Genomic DNA, 18,149 nt, shown 5'->3' with positions numbered 1-18,149 from the left:
CTGTAGGGCCATGTACAGTCTCCAGTTTCTTTTTTTGAGTCCCTACGGTGCATTTTGAGGGGTTGGGGAACAAAACATACTTTAATCTTTAGAGAAATTTATAGCACTCATTTCTCCTTCTTCTTGTTCTATAACAAGCCATGCAAGCTCAGTGCATCCCTCAAGCTGACAGAAGTTACACAGTAACCATGGCTTGCAGATTATAGTGCAGAGTTTGCACCACAAAACAAGCAACGGTATTATAGGCTAACCCAGTGTATGATTCTAGGCACTGACTAGCAACGGCTATCCAGGATTTTACAGTTGAATTTTGGAAACTGTACTTGGGGTAAACCTAAGAGTTCTACACTCAAGACATTTCCTCTCTGCTTTTCTGCCCAGGAGCCTCTTTTAGTCAATGATTAATACTACCATTTACAGGGAATAATTTACTTTAGCAATGAAAGGCAGTAGATCAGGTCAGACGAAAGATAATATTTTATTATGTAGCACATAATGAATTATAGCATTTGACGCCATTTTTAATTGACAGCTACAGAATGCACTTTTATGTTCTCAATCCTTTTTTTTTTTACAATATTTCTATATGCAGACTCCTCAGGGACTCTCAGCAGTTTAAATATAGCATATAATGTTAAAAACCACAATATAAAATAACCTGCCTTCCCATTAAACTAGAATAAAATCCCTCTCTTAACAGCCATTGACAGATCATCCCCTCTTCAGAAGAATTCCATTGTAACCACCTCCTAAAAGCCATCAAGGAGATGCCATTTGGGTCTCCAGGGAAAAGCTGTTTCATAGGGATAGAACATACTTTGAAAAATAAAGTTTCCTAGTCCTTTCTGCCTAGATCTCATATGGAGATGGGGAGGAGCCCTCAGTATCCCTAATCTGAGCGCATACACTGAATGGATCAATTCCACTTGAATCAGACAATTCTGAAATTATCAAGATGCCAAGCTGTGAAGATGTTGCACTATGAATTGTACTCATAAACCAGTACCCACAACACTGGTATTATATGATTCTGCTGGCTCTCACTTGCCAGAAAATGGGGTGCTGCGATTGATACAAAACAGCTTCCAGCTGTTCTTCAAAGGCAGCCCCATGTAGAAATCATGCAGTACATTCTGAAAGTGACCGTGACAAGGGTTCCCACCCCGTGTGGGACCACAGCTGGGGCAGCAGCTGAATTTTCTCACAGATAAAAGTTTCCATAACTAAGTGCTATCGGTAGAGTAACTTAAATCTGTTTACATTTGCTCTCTAGTTCCTGAACCCATTATTCTGAATCGTTGTAACATTTTTAAATAAAAGGACAGTTTTACAAATGTATTCAGGCAACTGACCCACAAAATATAGGGGAGCAAAGCAAATTCCATTTTAATCATATGTACATCGACTGTAAAAAAAACAAACACATAAATACAAATCTATACACACCATTGCACATAGCCATCTGAAATGTTGTAGGTTTAGAGGCACTTCTGTGATAATTATATGGAATCTCCCTCCCTCAAAACAGGAGTTTTAGTGAATCTCGTTTTGAAAAATCTGCTCTTACACAGAACCAATATATCCACTTCTTTGAAGTTTGTCAGGATTCCTCTGAAGGGGATAGTATTCCTGACATTTTATTCACTTCTCTTACAGACATTTCATAATTGCCATTGATAGGCAGAGAGGCCACACAAATTCAAATGTATTCAATGAGATTCTGATCCATTCTGAGTCAAATTAGTTGTGACCTAGAATAATCTAAACCAAATAGGGCAGTTTTCTGAATATTTACAAACATTCTTGCTGTGTATCCTTAAATCTGTATGTTCAAAATTGCATACTACAAAAATATCTCTTTTGAAGGGGAAGTGCTGGAGTAAAGAGCCACTACCTTCATGCCCAGTTTTAGACTTGTGGAAACATTAGAATCTCTGATCTAACTTTTTCTGATCTCTTATGTTACGATCTTACAGCATTTATGTATTTTTATCTCCTCACAAAGTATTCTACACTTAAAATTCCATACTTGGCAACCTTCTCAGTCACTGCATTTTTCTTCGCCAAGTTTGAATTCTTCCTTTTGTTTATTATGAAGTGCTTATTATGATTATTTTAATTCCTGCAATGTTTAATGCATAGGATGTGGCATATAGAAAACACTAGTGTTTTAATTAACTTAATTGAACTTGATTCATTTAATTTTGTTTTCTGTGTCATGTAACATGCTTTGGGTCTGTAAGTTTCAAAATAATGTATGGGAAACAAATAACAAATTGCTAATGAAGTGGATGTCACAAAAAATGGATGAACTGTTTATGTTAATTTGGGAAAATTCAAACGCAAGAATCAGTTTACGAAAGTATTTCCAAGTAGGATATTTGGGAAGGAATTTTCAGAGTTGGTAGTAAATAGTTTTTTTCTTACACGTCCTAAAATCAGAAGTAACCTCCCAATATTCGGGCATAGATCTTGTATTGGAAAATAACTAAAAGCTCATTGTTCAATCCCTGCTTAATCTATGTTCCTTTGTACATCCATGCCCTGTCTCTTATCTACATACTCTTATATGTATGTATCTTCAGTTGAGGTGGATGAATATGTAATTTCAGATTTGCCCAGTATCTAATTTTCCTGACCTTAAGTTTACTTTGGTCTGCTTCTATATCAGTTTCTAAATTTAGTTTCTAAAAAACTACTGAAAATTCATCAACTTTTTAATATTTTTTATTGTGATCTACATAGTTTTCCAAGCAATTGTCCCCAGTATAATGCATTTTTATTTAACCCTTTTCCCCAGTATGGGCATTTGTGTTTATTTTCATTTAACAGTCTCATCTTTGCTTCATTTTGGGGGTTGCAAAGCACATCCACAAATTCTGAAAAGTACAAACTAAATACGGATCTTAGTATGCAGGTGCCTTCTATAACCAATTGTTCTGGGATATAGTCATTTAAGGAATTTGGGAATATTTTTTTATTGTTGTTATGACCTGAAAATGCATTTAGCTAGATTTTTGTGAGTATTATTTACTTATTATTACAGCAGTTCCTTCTTGATTTATCCTCTAGAAAAAGAAAAGTAAACAAAAACAAAAGAAACTGATAATAACAATATATAAATAGAAGGATACTGGCTGAAATCAGATTGATTTTTTTAAGTCTGGTTTGGGGAACTATAGTTTGCTGTTACATGCAAGTCTGGCAAGTTTTAGTTTGCATAAATTATAGTTTGCTTTGAAAAAAATGGGGAAGTGGAAGACAACAGTTTGAACTGGTTTGAAAACATTTGCAGGCTTGAAACTCAGAACAGTTCTGTAAACTCCATATGGCCTAATAACAAAATTGTCTCTATGGGATTTGAACCATGCATCTAATGTACATCTTCTCAAGCTAGAAAATGAGATTTGAATATATAAGTGTAAGAAAGCACTGAAATCTGGTCATAGTGGCAAAAGTATGGATGGTCCCTAGGTATGAATCAAGTCCATGATTTAATTAGTTAAATGAAAAATTGACATTAAAGGCCCAAGATAAGACCTAGAACTACCAACAAGAATTAAGCAATCCAATTAAGTTATACAGCGAGCTACTCAAAGGGTAGCCAAAGTGCAAGCAAATGAAATGTACTTTGCTTTTCCCCCCCTAAATTCTAAGATTTCACAGCCTGAATCCTGTGCAAAGTAGTGGCTAAGACTAAGGGCAAGCATCAAATGAGTATAAAGCACTTTGAAGTGCATGCTAGCCTAGGACTTGGTTTTCAGTATCCAAATTCTCAGTTCTTTCACACATGCACAAAAACCAGACCAGGTGTTCTTCTTCATTTCAGCTGCTTAATGTTGGAGTATATTATTATTTAATGATTGATAGTTAAAAAGCATTTGTGATCTATTGGAAATTGTACAGAGGTCTCCGGGTACATTCTGATCCACCTTCTGCCCACCCTTAAGCTATAGAATTAGCTAACCGAACAGAAATGGACAGTTTTATTGTAGCGTCAAACAGCATGACTAAACCAGAGGCTTAACCTCAGCAGTGAGTCATTTCTGAGAAAGAAAGGCGAGATAATTGGGTTTTTTATCTAGAAATTTTGACATTGGCATGACACAAGTACTGAAGCATGCTGAATTTACTGAACTGAAATAATTTATTTAAGCAACTTGTGGAATTTGAAGCCAAATTAGATGTTCTATCTGCAAACTTGCATACGAGTTAGGCCACTGCCACATTTATGTAAAGCAAACAAAAATGGAGGGTGAAACTACTACATCCCAACCAGTTTTCTGAGTCTCCAAGACTGAAAAAGATTCACATGTTGGAGCAAAGCCAACTAGGAAGAAAGCAGAAATGCAGTCTTTCTCTGTTACTACTGTTTTAACTCTTCTCTTTAAATTATACTGTTACCTCATATTTTGTATGACCAAATCCTCCATGACATCTATCTTTTCCCTTATACCAAATTTCACAAAATTCTTTAGCATTTTCGTAATGGCAGATTCTTTATTTTTTCATAGATCAGCAAAGTAGTGACAAATTAAACATGGCTCATTCAGTCTTACTTTACAGTTGCTCCATGCTCATAAGCAAGTCACGTTATTAAATCCTGCAAAAAGTGGGAAAAATGGGTTGCTGTCTGGTATGGTAGTTTATGGAGTCCTGCTAGCTAATGGTAGTTCATTTTTTATATCTGATGCTCCCACATGAGAGGATGTTTTGAACAGGTTTTCCAAAACTTTGTCTTGAAACAGTGATGGAATTCAGAATATTGGACTCAGAATATTGCTTCTCAATATTAATCTAAACTTTGTTCAGATCATTCTGTAAAATATTTCATTGATTGCATTTGAAATAGCTCAAAATGAGGAGATGTTTCTCTGCATCACAGAGCTCAATACTCAGATTGAGTCAGAAGAGGTATTAATATTTACTTCTAGTCATGCTAACATGTATCGCTAAATGATTTTCTATGCAAATTGTTCCTACATGGTTTTATGTAAAAAGTGGCTAGCCCGCTTGAATAATTTAGATTTGGTTCTATTCATATATTGACCCAAAAATGTTTTATCTATGTAAAGTTTAATGGATTAAATCCATTTATCCCCTTGCAAGATTTACCCTCTTCCCCTTTTCCAAACTAGATGCCCTCCAGATGTGTCATCCTACAGTTCCTTTAGTCGCTAGTCAGTATTGCTGTTAATGATACCATCTAAGGCTGATGGGAACTCTAGACCAGCTGATCGAGAGGAACCAAAGTGTTAATGCTTACTATATACAGGTAGTCTTCACTTAATGACTGCCTTCTTTAGCAACCATTTGAAGTTACAATGACATTGAAAAAGTAACTTTATGACCGGTCCTTGCGCTTATGACTGCCACAGTGTCCCACAGTCACACAATTGCCATTTGGATGCTTCACAGCCGGCTTCCAACAAGCAGAGTCAATGGAGAAGCCAGCAGTAAAATCGTAAGTCACAGTCACGTGATGTCTTGCTTAACGGCTGTGTTGCTTAGCAATGGAGTTGCCGATCCCAATTTTGATCATTAAGCAAGGACTACCTATAATTCCTTGAAAAGAAAAGTAATTTCAAAACCCTGTACCAGCCTCTTCCATTCCCACCCCAAGAAAAGCTGTTAGAAAATTTGCAACTCTGGCTTCATGCTTGACTGGCTAATGAAGTATAGAGAGAAAACATTGCCAAGTGTGGCATGACATTGTGATCCTTTTGTAAAAAGCATGAGCCTAAGGAGATCTCGTTCAGCTAATGGTGCAGACTTCAAAGGCCAGCCTGCTGCCTCAAGTAAAAGGTTAATAATCATAATTCTGAAAAACAGCCTTAGGAAATCCATGTCTTAGGATTAAAATATAAAACATACATATTTCTGAAGATAAACAAATTCGTTATATGCTTCCATTATTTGGGGTACTTTTGATTAAGGGAATAGGATGTGATTTCCAACTGAGCCTCTTCTGAAAATCAGTGTTGGTTTTACGCTTGCCGTTTTCCCTGTAAAGCAATTTATGATAATCAAATCTGACAGTGTAGCATAATACAGGATTTCAGCCATTGCCCTTTCTTTGATAGGATGGCCCAAATCTGCATCCTGTTGTGTGATTAAAAAGATGGAACTTTCTCCCCAGATTGTAAGACTGGGTGCTTCTCAGCAGGGCCTGCATTATGACTACATTATAGTAATTAAGACAGGGGCTTTATTATAGTTTGAATGGGGAGGTAGGGTTTTTTTTAATATATTATGGCTTTTATCACTGTATGATATATTTAAAGTGCTGGGAATCTTTGTGGAGTCTGGATATAGAAATATTGTAATAAATAAGGATTTTGCATATGTCAGGCTAGATAATGCAGGCCAATTATCTCATGACTTGGCCCACCCATTTCTGAGAGAGATCCACCATCAAAAATGAGAAATTATCCAAAATTATTTTTCACACACACATCTTTTGGATGAATGAGAATTAAAGTAAATATGTTTTTCACACTTGAGTTCCAAGTAAACCTTGTGGATCCTTGTAAAACGTACCGGGTGTATTGTTGTTGTTTTGGGGGGTGCCTTCAAGTCAGTTTTTGACTCATGGCAACGGCCTGGATGATCCCTGCAGTTTTCTTGGCGAGGGTTTTCAGAACTGGTTTCCCATTGCCTCCTTTCCAGGAAGGGTTAAGAAAGAGGGACTGGCCCAAGGTCACACAGCTGGCTTCATGCCTAGGGCTGGACAAGAAATGGCGGTCTTCTGGTTTCTAGCCTGGTGTCCTAACCACTACACCAAACTGGCTCTCAAAACTTACTGTAACTCCATATTATTAAATCAGTAAAAACAAGCAGGTTCCCTGAAAACAAACTGGCCTTCATGCTTTCTACCAGTTGCCAGAAAGTGTTGGTCACTGTATAACCTAGCACATATCTACAAATCTCTGCATTGTCACCATTTAAGATATCTTATTGCTTGTTCCTTAGTCCTCTTGTATTATTTTTGCTATCCTTAAAATATGAGTATTTTTAGTGGAAAAGCAAGATTAAAAATTGAAATTGGTAAAATAATGGTCTGTCTGAACTGAATGTACAGTCTGTAACATGTCCCAGAATTCTCTGCAACTTAGTGTAGGGATGACTGTCTTCTGCAGTTAGATCAGTGCGATGAGAATTCCTTGAAAACTATTAATGCACTTGAAGGTTCAAGTTTATGCATTTTATGTAAATGAACTTTCTGTTATATCCATGACTTTCAACCTGTCATCCTAGTAAAATTTGGGACACATGTGCTATAATAGCAGCTCACAATTAGCGGAGACGGGGTGAGTTTCCTAAGTTTTTCTTTAAAAAAACTGCAGTCAACATTATTTTTAAAAGAAAAAGGCATTGATTTCTATTATTTTCTGAGATTGAAATGAATTGAGCAATTAATAGTTGAAGCTGAGATTTTTTTTTCTCCTAATACTGGTACTGTGTCTTTAAAAACAGTGCTGTGCTCCTTAAAGAAAAAAATGTCTACTATGATTTACATAAAAAGCTAGTTTAATTCTTTCAGGTCCTTGCTGTGATTTCTTGCTGCTAAGAAAAGGATGTAGTAATAACTGTAATCATCTATCTGAAAACCCTGCAGTCAGATTGCTCGTAAAAACCTAATTTAGAACTAAATTCTAACCCCTTTCAAGTCACTTGAAGGGGTTCCACTTTCAGAGGAAAAAAATGCAGAATGGAATATAGTTGCCATCCTGTAGTGTGGGATATATCTGGCTGGCTGGCAGAGAACTGCAAAAATGCTACTAATCTTTTGAAAGAGAAATGCCTTGTTGGAACAGTGAGGACAGGAAGTGATACTTTCCACTTAAAATTTTACACTGCTGTCAGTTTGCCTGTTTTCTTTAGGTGTATCTGCTCAGCTGACCAGCAGTTGCCGTCGAAATACTTCAGTAGGGACTCCCTTTTGGATGGCTCCTGAGGTTAGATGGAATTTTATTAATTCCTTTTTTTTCTCCTTCGTCTATTCTATTTGTACTTCTCTATGTATCCATCACATGTTAATTCTCCCCCGCCCCCCAGTTGTCTTTGTTATGGTGCTTTTAAATACTGAGGCCAAATCCTATTTTTAATCAGGGCTAAAGTTATTAAAATATACCTAAGACCAGTATTTCTGAGCCTGGGCAACTTGAGGATGTGTGGACTTCAACTCCCAGAATTCTGGGAGCTGAAATCCACACAGCTTCAAACTGCCAAGGTTGGGAAACATTGCCTAAGACTCTGTTTTTAATTATTCATTTGGGTACAGTAAAATAACTACCTTACATTGAAATTATATTTCATTCTATGCACAGAAATGTCCAATGTAATAGAATTTATAACATGAATTTATTTATTTTATCTGATATTTTAGGATCATCGCAGACAATTACTAATTTGTGCATTTGCCTGTTCTGGGGTCTTTATGCAGGGCATCTTCTTCTACACATAGTAGCTATAAGAAAATCTAAATAATACTGGGTCAAATGCATTAGTAAAAGTCCCCAACCAAAGGCATAACTCAGCATGGCCCAGAAATGTATACAAGAATAACAGAGAGTAGGGAATCAGTGAATGTGTCAGCTTCTCTTTCACTTAGTAGATGGTTAGATCTTTGGATCCTATGGATCTAGAGTTTTTAAAATCCATCCATGCCATGCCCCCAGCTATTCCCTTTTCATATCTCCCAGTGATAGAACTTTGATATCAAAGATAATAACTTACTGTGTGGCTAGGAAAAAGTGTTCTGCAATTGTATTGTCTCTGAATTTGATGATCTCTCCCCCAACCCCAGACCAGATTTCCAATTTAATGTACAGCTCCTGAATAGCACTCCCAATGGGTGTGGACTTTCAGTATTATTTCTTTCATCCTATTTTGGGTTAAGTTTCCTATTTTTAGAAAAATCTTCATGAAGGCTTTTTGTGCACATTTCTCCTGATATATGCATTTTTATGAAATGGGTGAATGTGTTCTCCTTTGTAATCTTCACAAATTCCAACTGGATGGGAGGGGCTCTGCCATTCTGGCTCAGACTCTGCAGAGCATTGGATACCCATTTTTGTATACCAGATAAATAGTACTGTCTTAAACTTTATGTAGCCAATTATATTTTAATTTAGAATGAAGTGGCCGCACATGTGCCTCAACATGTTATTGGAATATAACTCACACCATCCCTTACCATTGACCATGCTCACTAAAGATGTTTGGAATGGGAGTTCATCAGCATCTGGAGGGCCTCCCCTTGCCCATCCCTGCTTTAATTGGTTGCATTTTAAGTATATTACATAGTCTGTGGGATTCAATTAATAATGCCTCTCATAGAAATAGGATGGATGGAACAAAATGTTTACAAAAAATCTGCTTTATGTATTTCTTTATGTACCTGCCCAACCCTACCATTCATCTCAACGTTAGGCAAGAAGCAAGAATGGAGTTTTTTCTTAGGCCCTTGTGGGGTCTCAAGTTGTACTGCTATCGTTTAAGATGAGGAATGGGCAATTTAATAGTTCATCAACTCACAGATTTATCTCATTTCAGCTATATAACTGGTGGAGTCCCTTTTTAAAATGTGATGAAGAGTCTCTCTAAGTATTTTATTCATCTACAAAGTGCCTTACTAGAGCTTTTTCAGTTATTGCCTATAGCTGTAGCTCGTGTGTGAGAGTTATTTAGGGCTTGGTATCAAGGTCTACATTGGATCTTGAATTGCGTGAATTTAGTCCTGAAGAAAAGGATTTGAGTGGTCTTCAGATGCTTTGTTGTAATAAATGGAAACAGAGAAGGTCTTCTTTCTGCCATCTGATGTTACTGCAATGTAGTGCTATGGTTTGTGGTGCTGTGGTTTCATGATAGCCATTTTCAGCCAAATGGCTGTTATTTTCAGGCAGTATGGAAAATCAAGATGTAATTTGAATACTTAACCTTTCAGAATGTTTCCACTTATGTTGTGGCATAAAAATCCTGAAATCATAGCTGTCCTGAAAAGCTTTAGAAAAAATTCAGAGATGAACAGTATGATTGAAGACAGGAGTGGATTGTCAGATCTCTTTCTGAATCAGTGTGAGTTTCATCTGTGTTCATTCATAAATCTGTTCTATTTTTGGATCAGTCTTCTATTTCAACACACACACACGCACACACACAAATATTTGCATTTATATACAAGCCTATCTTGTCACAAAATATATACTTTATGTCTAAAGATTATTTTTGACATGTTTAAAACTATAATTTTTTTTAATGAACACATTTTGTTGCACAGCATAGACTTCATACATCTTTTGACTGAGAGCTATTTTCTTGAGGTCTATATCATGAAATTTGGGAAGATGTAAAACTGACGGATAAGTGCATTTAGTCTTTCCCAATCTGATACCTTCAAGATTTCCTGGATTTTTATCTCACGTAATTTCCACCCAGAATGGCCACAAAATTGAAGTCCAGAATACAGTACTTCAAGGCATTGGGTACATTAAGATTAGTTTGAGGAATGCGAATCAAGTTGGAGTGCTTAAAAACACAAACTGAATGAGGACGTGAGCATTCTTAGTCCTTTTCCAATGGGACTTCTAATCCAGTGCTTATTTGTTAATTCATCTACTTTATCTTAACAGGTGATTGCATGCGAGCAACAGCTAGATAGTTCCTATGATGCTAGATGTGATGCATGGTCCCTGGGGATTACAGCTATAGAGCTAGGAGATGGAGACCCCCCTTTGGCTGATTTACATCCTATGAGAGCTTTGTTCAGAATACCAAGGTAGGGTCTCAATAAAACTTACCAGCATTTTGGTTCTTCAGCAGCTGTAATAAAAATGAGTTTGGGGAAAAAATAATTTTCTCATCCAAATGCAAAGTTCTTAAGAATGGCACAGCCCATCATCTCATTATCAGGAAATTCCTGGGATCTTGCATGGGTGCAGGCAAAGAGATGAAGGACTCTGGGTCAGGGATGGGCTTCCTTTTGTTGACTACTATCTCCATCATCAGCTGGAATGATCAGTGTTATAAAGTAACAGGACTTGTCATCCAACGATAACAATATCTGATAGCCTTAAGATGGGAAAAATTGAATCTGTGCTTTCACAATCTGTGATTGTACTTTCCCCACAATCTGAGTAGCACCACTAGAGATCTTTAGATAGCAAGATCTTTTCTCTGAAGAAGATTATCAAGGTTTGGGTAGGTATATTCAAACTCTAGGATATTGAAATTTCAGCAGTGTCCCACAATTAGCATTTTATAATTTGAAAATCTGTTGTCTAAATTATACATCTATTGGTGGCATTGGAAGAGCCTTATAATTCAGAAGATACATTGTCTTATTGCCATGTAACCAAATAAATTGTTTTTACATTACTGTGTCAACAGTATTTCTTTTAAAATGCTATTGTTAGATGTGTCTGTAGGAGATGAGCCTCTCCCCATTATATCCTGCTACAGCCATCTGAAGATCTACTGGTCTCAATAATTCCTCTGCTTTTTCTTTCTTCCTTTTCAACTTTACATGGGGCAGAGGGGGGCAGGGACTGTCTGCTTTCAGATATAAGCCTTTTGGAGTAGACTTGTCTGATCTTTTATATGTGACGACCATACATAACAATATATTCCTGGTTATTTCACCTAGCAATGGAATAATCCAGATTATTAGATTATTAGAAACTCTGTATTAATCAAACAGTTGAAGAGTCAGTGGATTAGAACAGTATTTCTCAACCTTGGCCACTTTAAGATGTATGGACTTCCACTCCCAGAATTCCCCAACCAGAATTCTGGCCAGGGAATTCTGGGAGTTGAAGTCCACACATGTTAAAGTTGTTGAAGTTGAGAAACACTGGATTAGAATATGGTCTTCAGGGTGATTACAAGTAAATATTTTTTTTCTCAACCTGATAGGATACAAAGAACTGTTAAGCTGATGGCTTTTAGGATTGCAAGGAACTTGAATGATGCATAAATACTGATGAATAAGTCATTAGTCATTTATTTATGGTATAGAATATTGTTAGTTTTGTAGCATTAAGGCAATCAGTGCTGCATTCTACTTTTCTAAAAGTGCTCTTTATAAATAAGAGGAAATCAATTTGTAATTACTCTTCTGCAAATTCATTACTCAGTTTGACAATTCACGCTTTATTTGGGGGCCAGTTTCAGGCCTGTTCGTTAACCTATTAACTTATTTTAGTACCGTCTTCTGCAGGAATCCATCTCCAACACTACAGCAACCAGAACTGTGGTCATCTGAATTCAATGACTTTATCAGCAAGTGAGTGATAGTCAAATCACTAAAAAAGAAATCAATATATGAATGCACAGAAACACAGCATTGCAAATGTTCTGGTAATATTTTTGTTTGCTGGAACATCTGCCTATTATCCCTGTTAGCAAAGAATCTGTCCTACAGTGTACGCAGAACAATGGGTTTAGGTCAATAGGTACTTATTTTATTTCATGTATTTATATCCAGCCTTTCTTTTATTGTGGAAGTTAAGGTAATATAAATGGGATTCTTAGGCCTTCTCTCTTTCATGAAATGGCCAGATCCAGATCTGCTTAGCTTCATAGACTACACCTCCCTTGGTCCTGTGGCTTTGACTTTAAGTAGCCTTCAGCATTGAAAGAAGATGAGCTGGACAGATTTAAATCCTCCCTCTCAAAGTAATCACCCAAGTGATTCCAAAGGGTCCCTGTTCCTGCAGAGTAGATTTTCAGGGGAATTAAAAAAGCCAGTACCAATCCTTATGCTGATTAAGGCATTGTAGAATTTCAGCCTATTTGTACGAGCATCTAATGTTTATGAGGCCTATTTGTATGAGCATATAATGCTTATTAGGCACATAATAGTACATGCAACATTGGAAGTAGGCAGAGATATAGCCTAATGTCCATACCAATTGTTCTACCTTGACAAGTAGTAGATTATATCCTTCCTTTTGCATCTGGGAACAAGCAGAAATCTGCTCAGAAAGACTGACTATTCTGTTCTGGGATTCTGTGAGAAGACAATGGTGGGATTTCAGTGCAATGTAGTTTTTTCCCAAATTCTTTCATGGCTTTCTAAAATACATTACGTTTTTTTATGTGTGAAATATGACAGGGTGACAATAAAGCTAAGTTACAGGAAACAATTCTATGTGCTAGTCCTGTACCTGGGCGGAATCAGGCTTCCCTTCCTCTCCTGTCATCATCTTGCCATACTTCATTACATTTCCTAGAAATTGTTCTTTTCTTCCAAACTAGGTGTTTAACCAAAGATTATGAGAAACGCCCCAGAGTGACTGACTTACTGCAACATGATTTTGTGAAGCAGGTGGAGGGCAAAGAGGATATTCTGCAAATGCAGCTGATGGCGTTTATTGATGTTCACCAGCAGATGGGCGTTACTGAAAAAGCAAGGTAATTTTTTCCCTGCACATAACAAAATACATTTTAAGATCATTTCATTTAATTTTGACAATTAAACTTTAGGCAGCTAACATTTCTGTGAAATGAATAATGAAGGTGGGATATGATTCAAGATTTGCCTTCATTGGGAGGGATAGAAGATCCCAAGGTACGTTTTCCTATCATTTTAATAGAGGAAATACACAAAAGCTATGGTGTAAAGCCTAAAACAACTGTTTTAATAACTCAGAACATTTTCTAAGCTTTCCCTGCCCCAGGAAATCCAGGAAACAGAAAAATGTAAGCCCCACTCATGTTTGTAATGCAGCCCTGCTCTCATTCCATCATCACCCCCCTCATCAATGTGGCCTACACGTGGAGTGTTGGTTAATCAGACTAAAGGTATCATGAGAATTTGGAGCCAGACCGCCCAAATATGTGAATAGTCCTGCTGGAATGCCCTCAAGTGCTCGCTCATTCCCTAAAGATCAAAGAGCGTACCGTGGGAGCTACAAACAAGGAAAGAGGCAGCTGATTTTTTTCTTAAAAGTAGAGGGTGTCCACTAGAGTTCTGTTTGTTCCTCTGACTAAGTGCTGACTCTGCATTTTTTTCACACCTGAGATCATTGATCTTGATCTCTGTGATCCCAAGTATAAAAGGATCTGGCCATATTTACTTTTTAAACAGTCAAAGGTAAGAAATGTTTTTCTCCTTAATGGATCTATCTGCACTGTTTGCTACTTCATTGTGGAGATTAGTGTATGATTCTCATGGTACAAACAAAAATTGTGTCTTCTGAATGCTAGGATAAAAAAAGTTAAAAGGTCCAATTAACTCCATTCACTTAATTTATTTTTAGGAAAACACACAGCTACTTTCCCATTTCAAAATAAGACTGTCCTATTCATCTTTCAACTGTTTAATAATTATATAGTTTTTTTATGTGTATAAAATAATTGATTGCCTCCTCTGTTTTTCTGGAACACAGTTGTACTTGGAATTTCCTTTGGGATTAACAAGTGAACCTTTAGGAGAATTAAAAATTGCAGGCCTTTGACACCCATCAGAAAGGGAGAGATAGAAGAACACTTACACTTTATAACATGTAGTTGGTTTCTGTCACCTAGTAGAAAATTGTTTTAAAAATGTATACACACTTCCACTGACCTCTTGGACATATAATCTGGAGTTCTTTCTTTTGGAATATCTTTTAGTGTTCTGCTTTGAATGTACACTCAGCTCCAAATTTGCATTCCCCTTCTAGTAAGGATAATCAACCAGCCAACCTTTCCTTGTCCTCCAAACATAGATCTGAGTACTTCCAGCAGTTTCAGTCTTTGTAGCAAATCCCATATCTCCCTAACGATAGAGGAATATGAGAAATGCCATAAAGAAATAAAGTATATAATCCAGAATGGAGCTTCCATCATGCTGGGAAATGGTAGGCGTGAGATTTCCCCTGAATGCAGAAACATAATATTTCAACATGTATAATGTAAATTAGTATTTTGCCAATGAAGAAATATAATAAATCAGGAATTGGTTTTGTTTAACTTTATGAATTCTTCTTTAACATCCATGAATTTGGCCACATCTTTAGATGCATTCATTGAGTTCCTCAACATGAGATGGGACCCTTCACTCCTTTTGTGTGAAGAATCTCTGCCTGCATTCGTTAGCTTAATATTCAGATGGTGGGACTGCATTTCTGTCATTGGTATAATGTCAGAAAAACTCTTAACGTGAGTTATTTGTAATATACTCAAGTCCCCATTTAGCAAATGTAGGAAATACTATTGACAGAATTAGTATGACTTACATGATTTTAAAGGACATTTAGCAAGATATCCTGTGCCTCTTGATACAGAGATGAAATTGCAAGAAGTATTTTGCTTCAGTGTCAGGTTTTCTGAAACAACTTCATCAAAGTAATGTGCTGAATTTGAAATTTAGTTGTTGATGAGTATTGATGTGTTTCTACTCTGCTTCAAGGTAAGAAATAATAGATAATCCTTTTTAAAATGGAACTTATGATCTAAAAGACTTTTCTTTAACACCATCAATTGTTGGTGTCACCTTTTTCTCCATGTCAAATGACTTGAATAGAGAAATCCTACTAAAATCAGCCACATTTATTATTATTGGTTTTTATGGCAGTTTAATGTTTTGAATTGTTTTTGTTTTGCAATCTCCCATTGAGATCTAGGAATTAATTTTGCTCTTTTTGTTGTCTGCTATTTATCTGATAAGGAGGTACTGTTTAGAAATGAAAACAGTTCTCCTTTTCAGCATTTTGGAAGTGCCCTCTTCCCTTCTTAAAGCCCAAGTTGTCAGTATTGGTGGGAAGAAGGGTATCCTGTATCAGTCCATGACAAAGAGCAAATCTAACAAATGGCATTAATGAAAAGGCTTCAAGCTTATAACCAAGAAGTCAAACTAGATGTATGTATGTATTGATGCAAACAATAAAATTAAATGCTTTGCCAAACAACCACTGTTCCAAATAATAAGTGCAATATTATTACAGATCTGTTAAAAAGGCTTTGGATACTAGTCTTTGCCCAAGGTTGTGTTTATTGCTGGTTAAATGTGATATTTCACTTCCTTGGCTTATATTCGTAAATAGTGTGTCAAATGTACTTGTGTAAGAGGTAAAAGAGATTCATGAAATCAGGAACACACAACCTTTCTTAGGCTCAATAGTGTATTTGTCCCTCAGGTAGAACATCAGAAAACACTGTAGGTTCCACTGTAGGTGGAACACATTTAAAACATCCACATTTAAATCAATGAATTTTCCACTTCTGTCACAAATTACACCAATTGGGGTAGCAATTCTTGATCAGATATGTGTGATTTCATTAGATGCTGAATCTCTGGAAGGCTAGCTTGAAAGCCACAAATATTCAAGATTTGCATTTTCCCCATAATAATTCTGTGGAAGTAGACTTTCTGTTGTCTAATATCTGGTTTAGCACTCTGGCATAGAACTACAGCATAGACACCAGTATTTGCTAAATGCTTAGACTGATCTGTGTTTGTTCCTTGTGTAGTGGGTGTTATTGTAATCCATCAAGTACAGACTGCATTTTGCTATTCCATTAGTTTTTGAGGCCATCATCATCTCTAGGAAATTCTTCAATGGATTTCATCAGATAATACTCACCAGAGTAAGCCCAGTTTTTGGACACCCTCAATGTAGTACTACAAAGAGCTTCTGTCTTTTTAGAACATTCTTTCTGTTCCACCTCTGTTTCTTCTTCCCCAGTGTGCCCATAAAAAAAAAAGCTTGGGCTGTCCTAACGTGCTTCAGTGGATCGCAATTAGGTGACTAAAAGTGACACTCAAGCAAGGAGGTTATTTCATCAAGCACTATCTTGTCAGATTAGCTTGTCTCCTGTTGCCTTATCTGTCCAGTTGTGTTTGCCAGTCAGGAAGAATTGCAGTAATGCTTGCGGTTTCTGTAGCTGATCCAGTTAGTTTTTATTAAGAAGATTTGTCACACCCACAGATCAGTCAGCCCTACAAACATTGGGGCATAATTAACAAGAATTACAGAACCACTGAAAGTTGTTTAAGTATCTTGATTAGACTAGGTCATTTTCAGAGTCAACAAAATAGACTACAAACTCTTTGCAACTCAGACGACTGGGTAGCCTCATAACGCTTAATAATGTTAGCTGAGTTTGTTGCTTTAATGCTGACAAGGTCTCAGATGTTCAGTGAAACAATGGCTTCGTTTATTTCTTTAAAAGGTTTGTATACAATAGGAATGGGAAATTTATGACCTAGTCCCCTCTTAAGAAATGGCAGTATCTTTGCCACAGATTGGTAGTACAGTTTTGTATTACATCAAAATTGTAATATAAGCCCTAAAGTTTAAATGCTTTTTCAGTGTTATAAAAACGAAGACAAAAACCCACCCCCCAAATGGGAAAAAAAAACAAAAGGAAAATCCTCAGCCCCACTCATCTGTGTTGTAATGCAACTCTACCCCTCAAAAATAGTTAAATGTACCCTATGCTACCAGCTGGTTCTCCACTCTTGGTAACCATTGCTTGTCATCTTACCACCAGAAAAACCTGGGAGGAGGGAGGACAGACTATTTTCTACTATAGTTTACTCAATGCAGAAATATAAGAAATAATGTGGATTTCAGATTTGCTTCTTTTAAAACAGAGTGGGGAGACCATTTATAAGTACATATCTTCAGGGAGGGTACTGAAATAGATGCCCTTAATTTGACTCTTTCAGAATGTCTTAACAAATTATGGGAAAAATATGGAACATTTACCCCAAAATGAGGGCAACAGATGAATTCCTACCTCCCATTGAGAAACACGATAGAAGTCCTTGACCAAAAATTGGATCCATAATTCTGTCTGCATCAGTCTTCCCCAACTTGGCCTGCTCTAGCTATGTTGGGACTACAAGATACTGCATGTTAACTGGGAATCCTTGAGATTGGAATCTGGAGAGCATCCAATTGGGGAAGGTTGAGCTACATAACACCCTTACGTTCCCCTTGGTGGCTCTGTGTGACGACCTGATTTTATAAAAACCCCATTATAACTTCCGAGATTTATTATTCTAATCTTGCATATGAATTATTTCAGAATTTAAATAGCAGTTGTTCAGTTGACCTAGGATTTTCCCTGTCAGACAAATAATTCTAATTACCGTACACAGGACATTTACCAAGGAGTGGGCTTCTTCCATGCTATTTTGGGAGCCATCAAAAATC

General features: G+C 36.7%; 1 protein-coding gene across 1 annotated transcript in view; it reads left to right on the top strand.

Moving 5' to 3' along the window:
• Window positions 1-18,149, top strand: part of MYO3A (myosin IIIA) — a 103,532-nt gene that overhangs the window by 21,327 nt on the left and 64,056 nt on the right. The window contains exons 7-10 of the mRNA XM_088150447.1: window positions 7,885-7,958; window positions 10,635-10,780; window positions 12,221-12,286; window positions 13,261-13,416. Of these exons, the coding sequence (XP_088006573.1) occupies window positions 7,885-7,958; window positions 10,635-10,780; window positions 12,221-12,286; window positions 13,261-13,416 (442 nt within the window). The remainder of the gene's footprint in view (window positions 1-7,884; window positions 7,959-10,634; window positions 10,781-12,220; window positions 12,287-13,260; window positions 13,417-18,149) is intronic.

Source organism: Python bivittatus, unplaced genomic scaffold (assembly GCF_059951505.1).
Source record: "Python bivittatus isolate LINGU-HERP-01145 unplaced genomic scaffold, Pbiv_v1 ctg000610_np1212, whole genome shotgun sequence".
In the NCBI taxonomy this organism is placed as follows: Eukaryota; Metazoa; Chordata; class Lepidosauria; order Squamata; family Pythonidae; genus Python; species Python bivittatus.
Note: the sequence above shows the minus strand (reverse complement) of the source record. Positions and strands in the feature narration are given on the sequence as shown.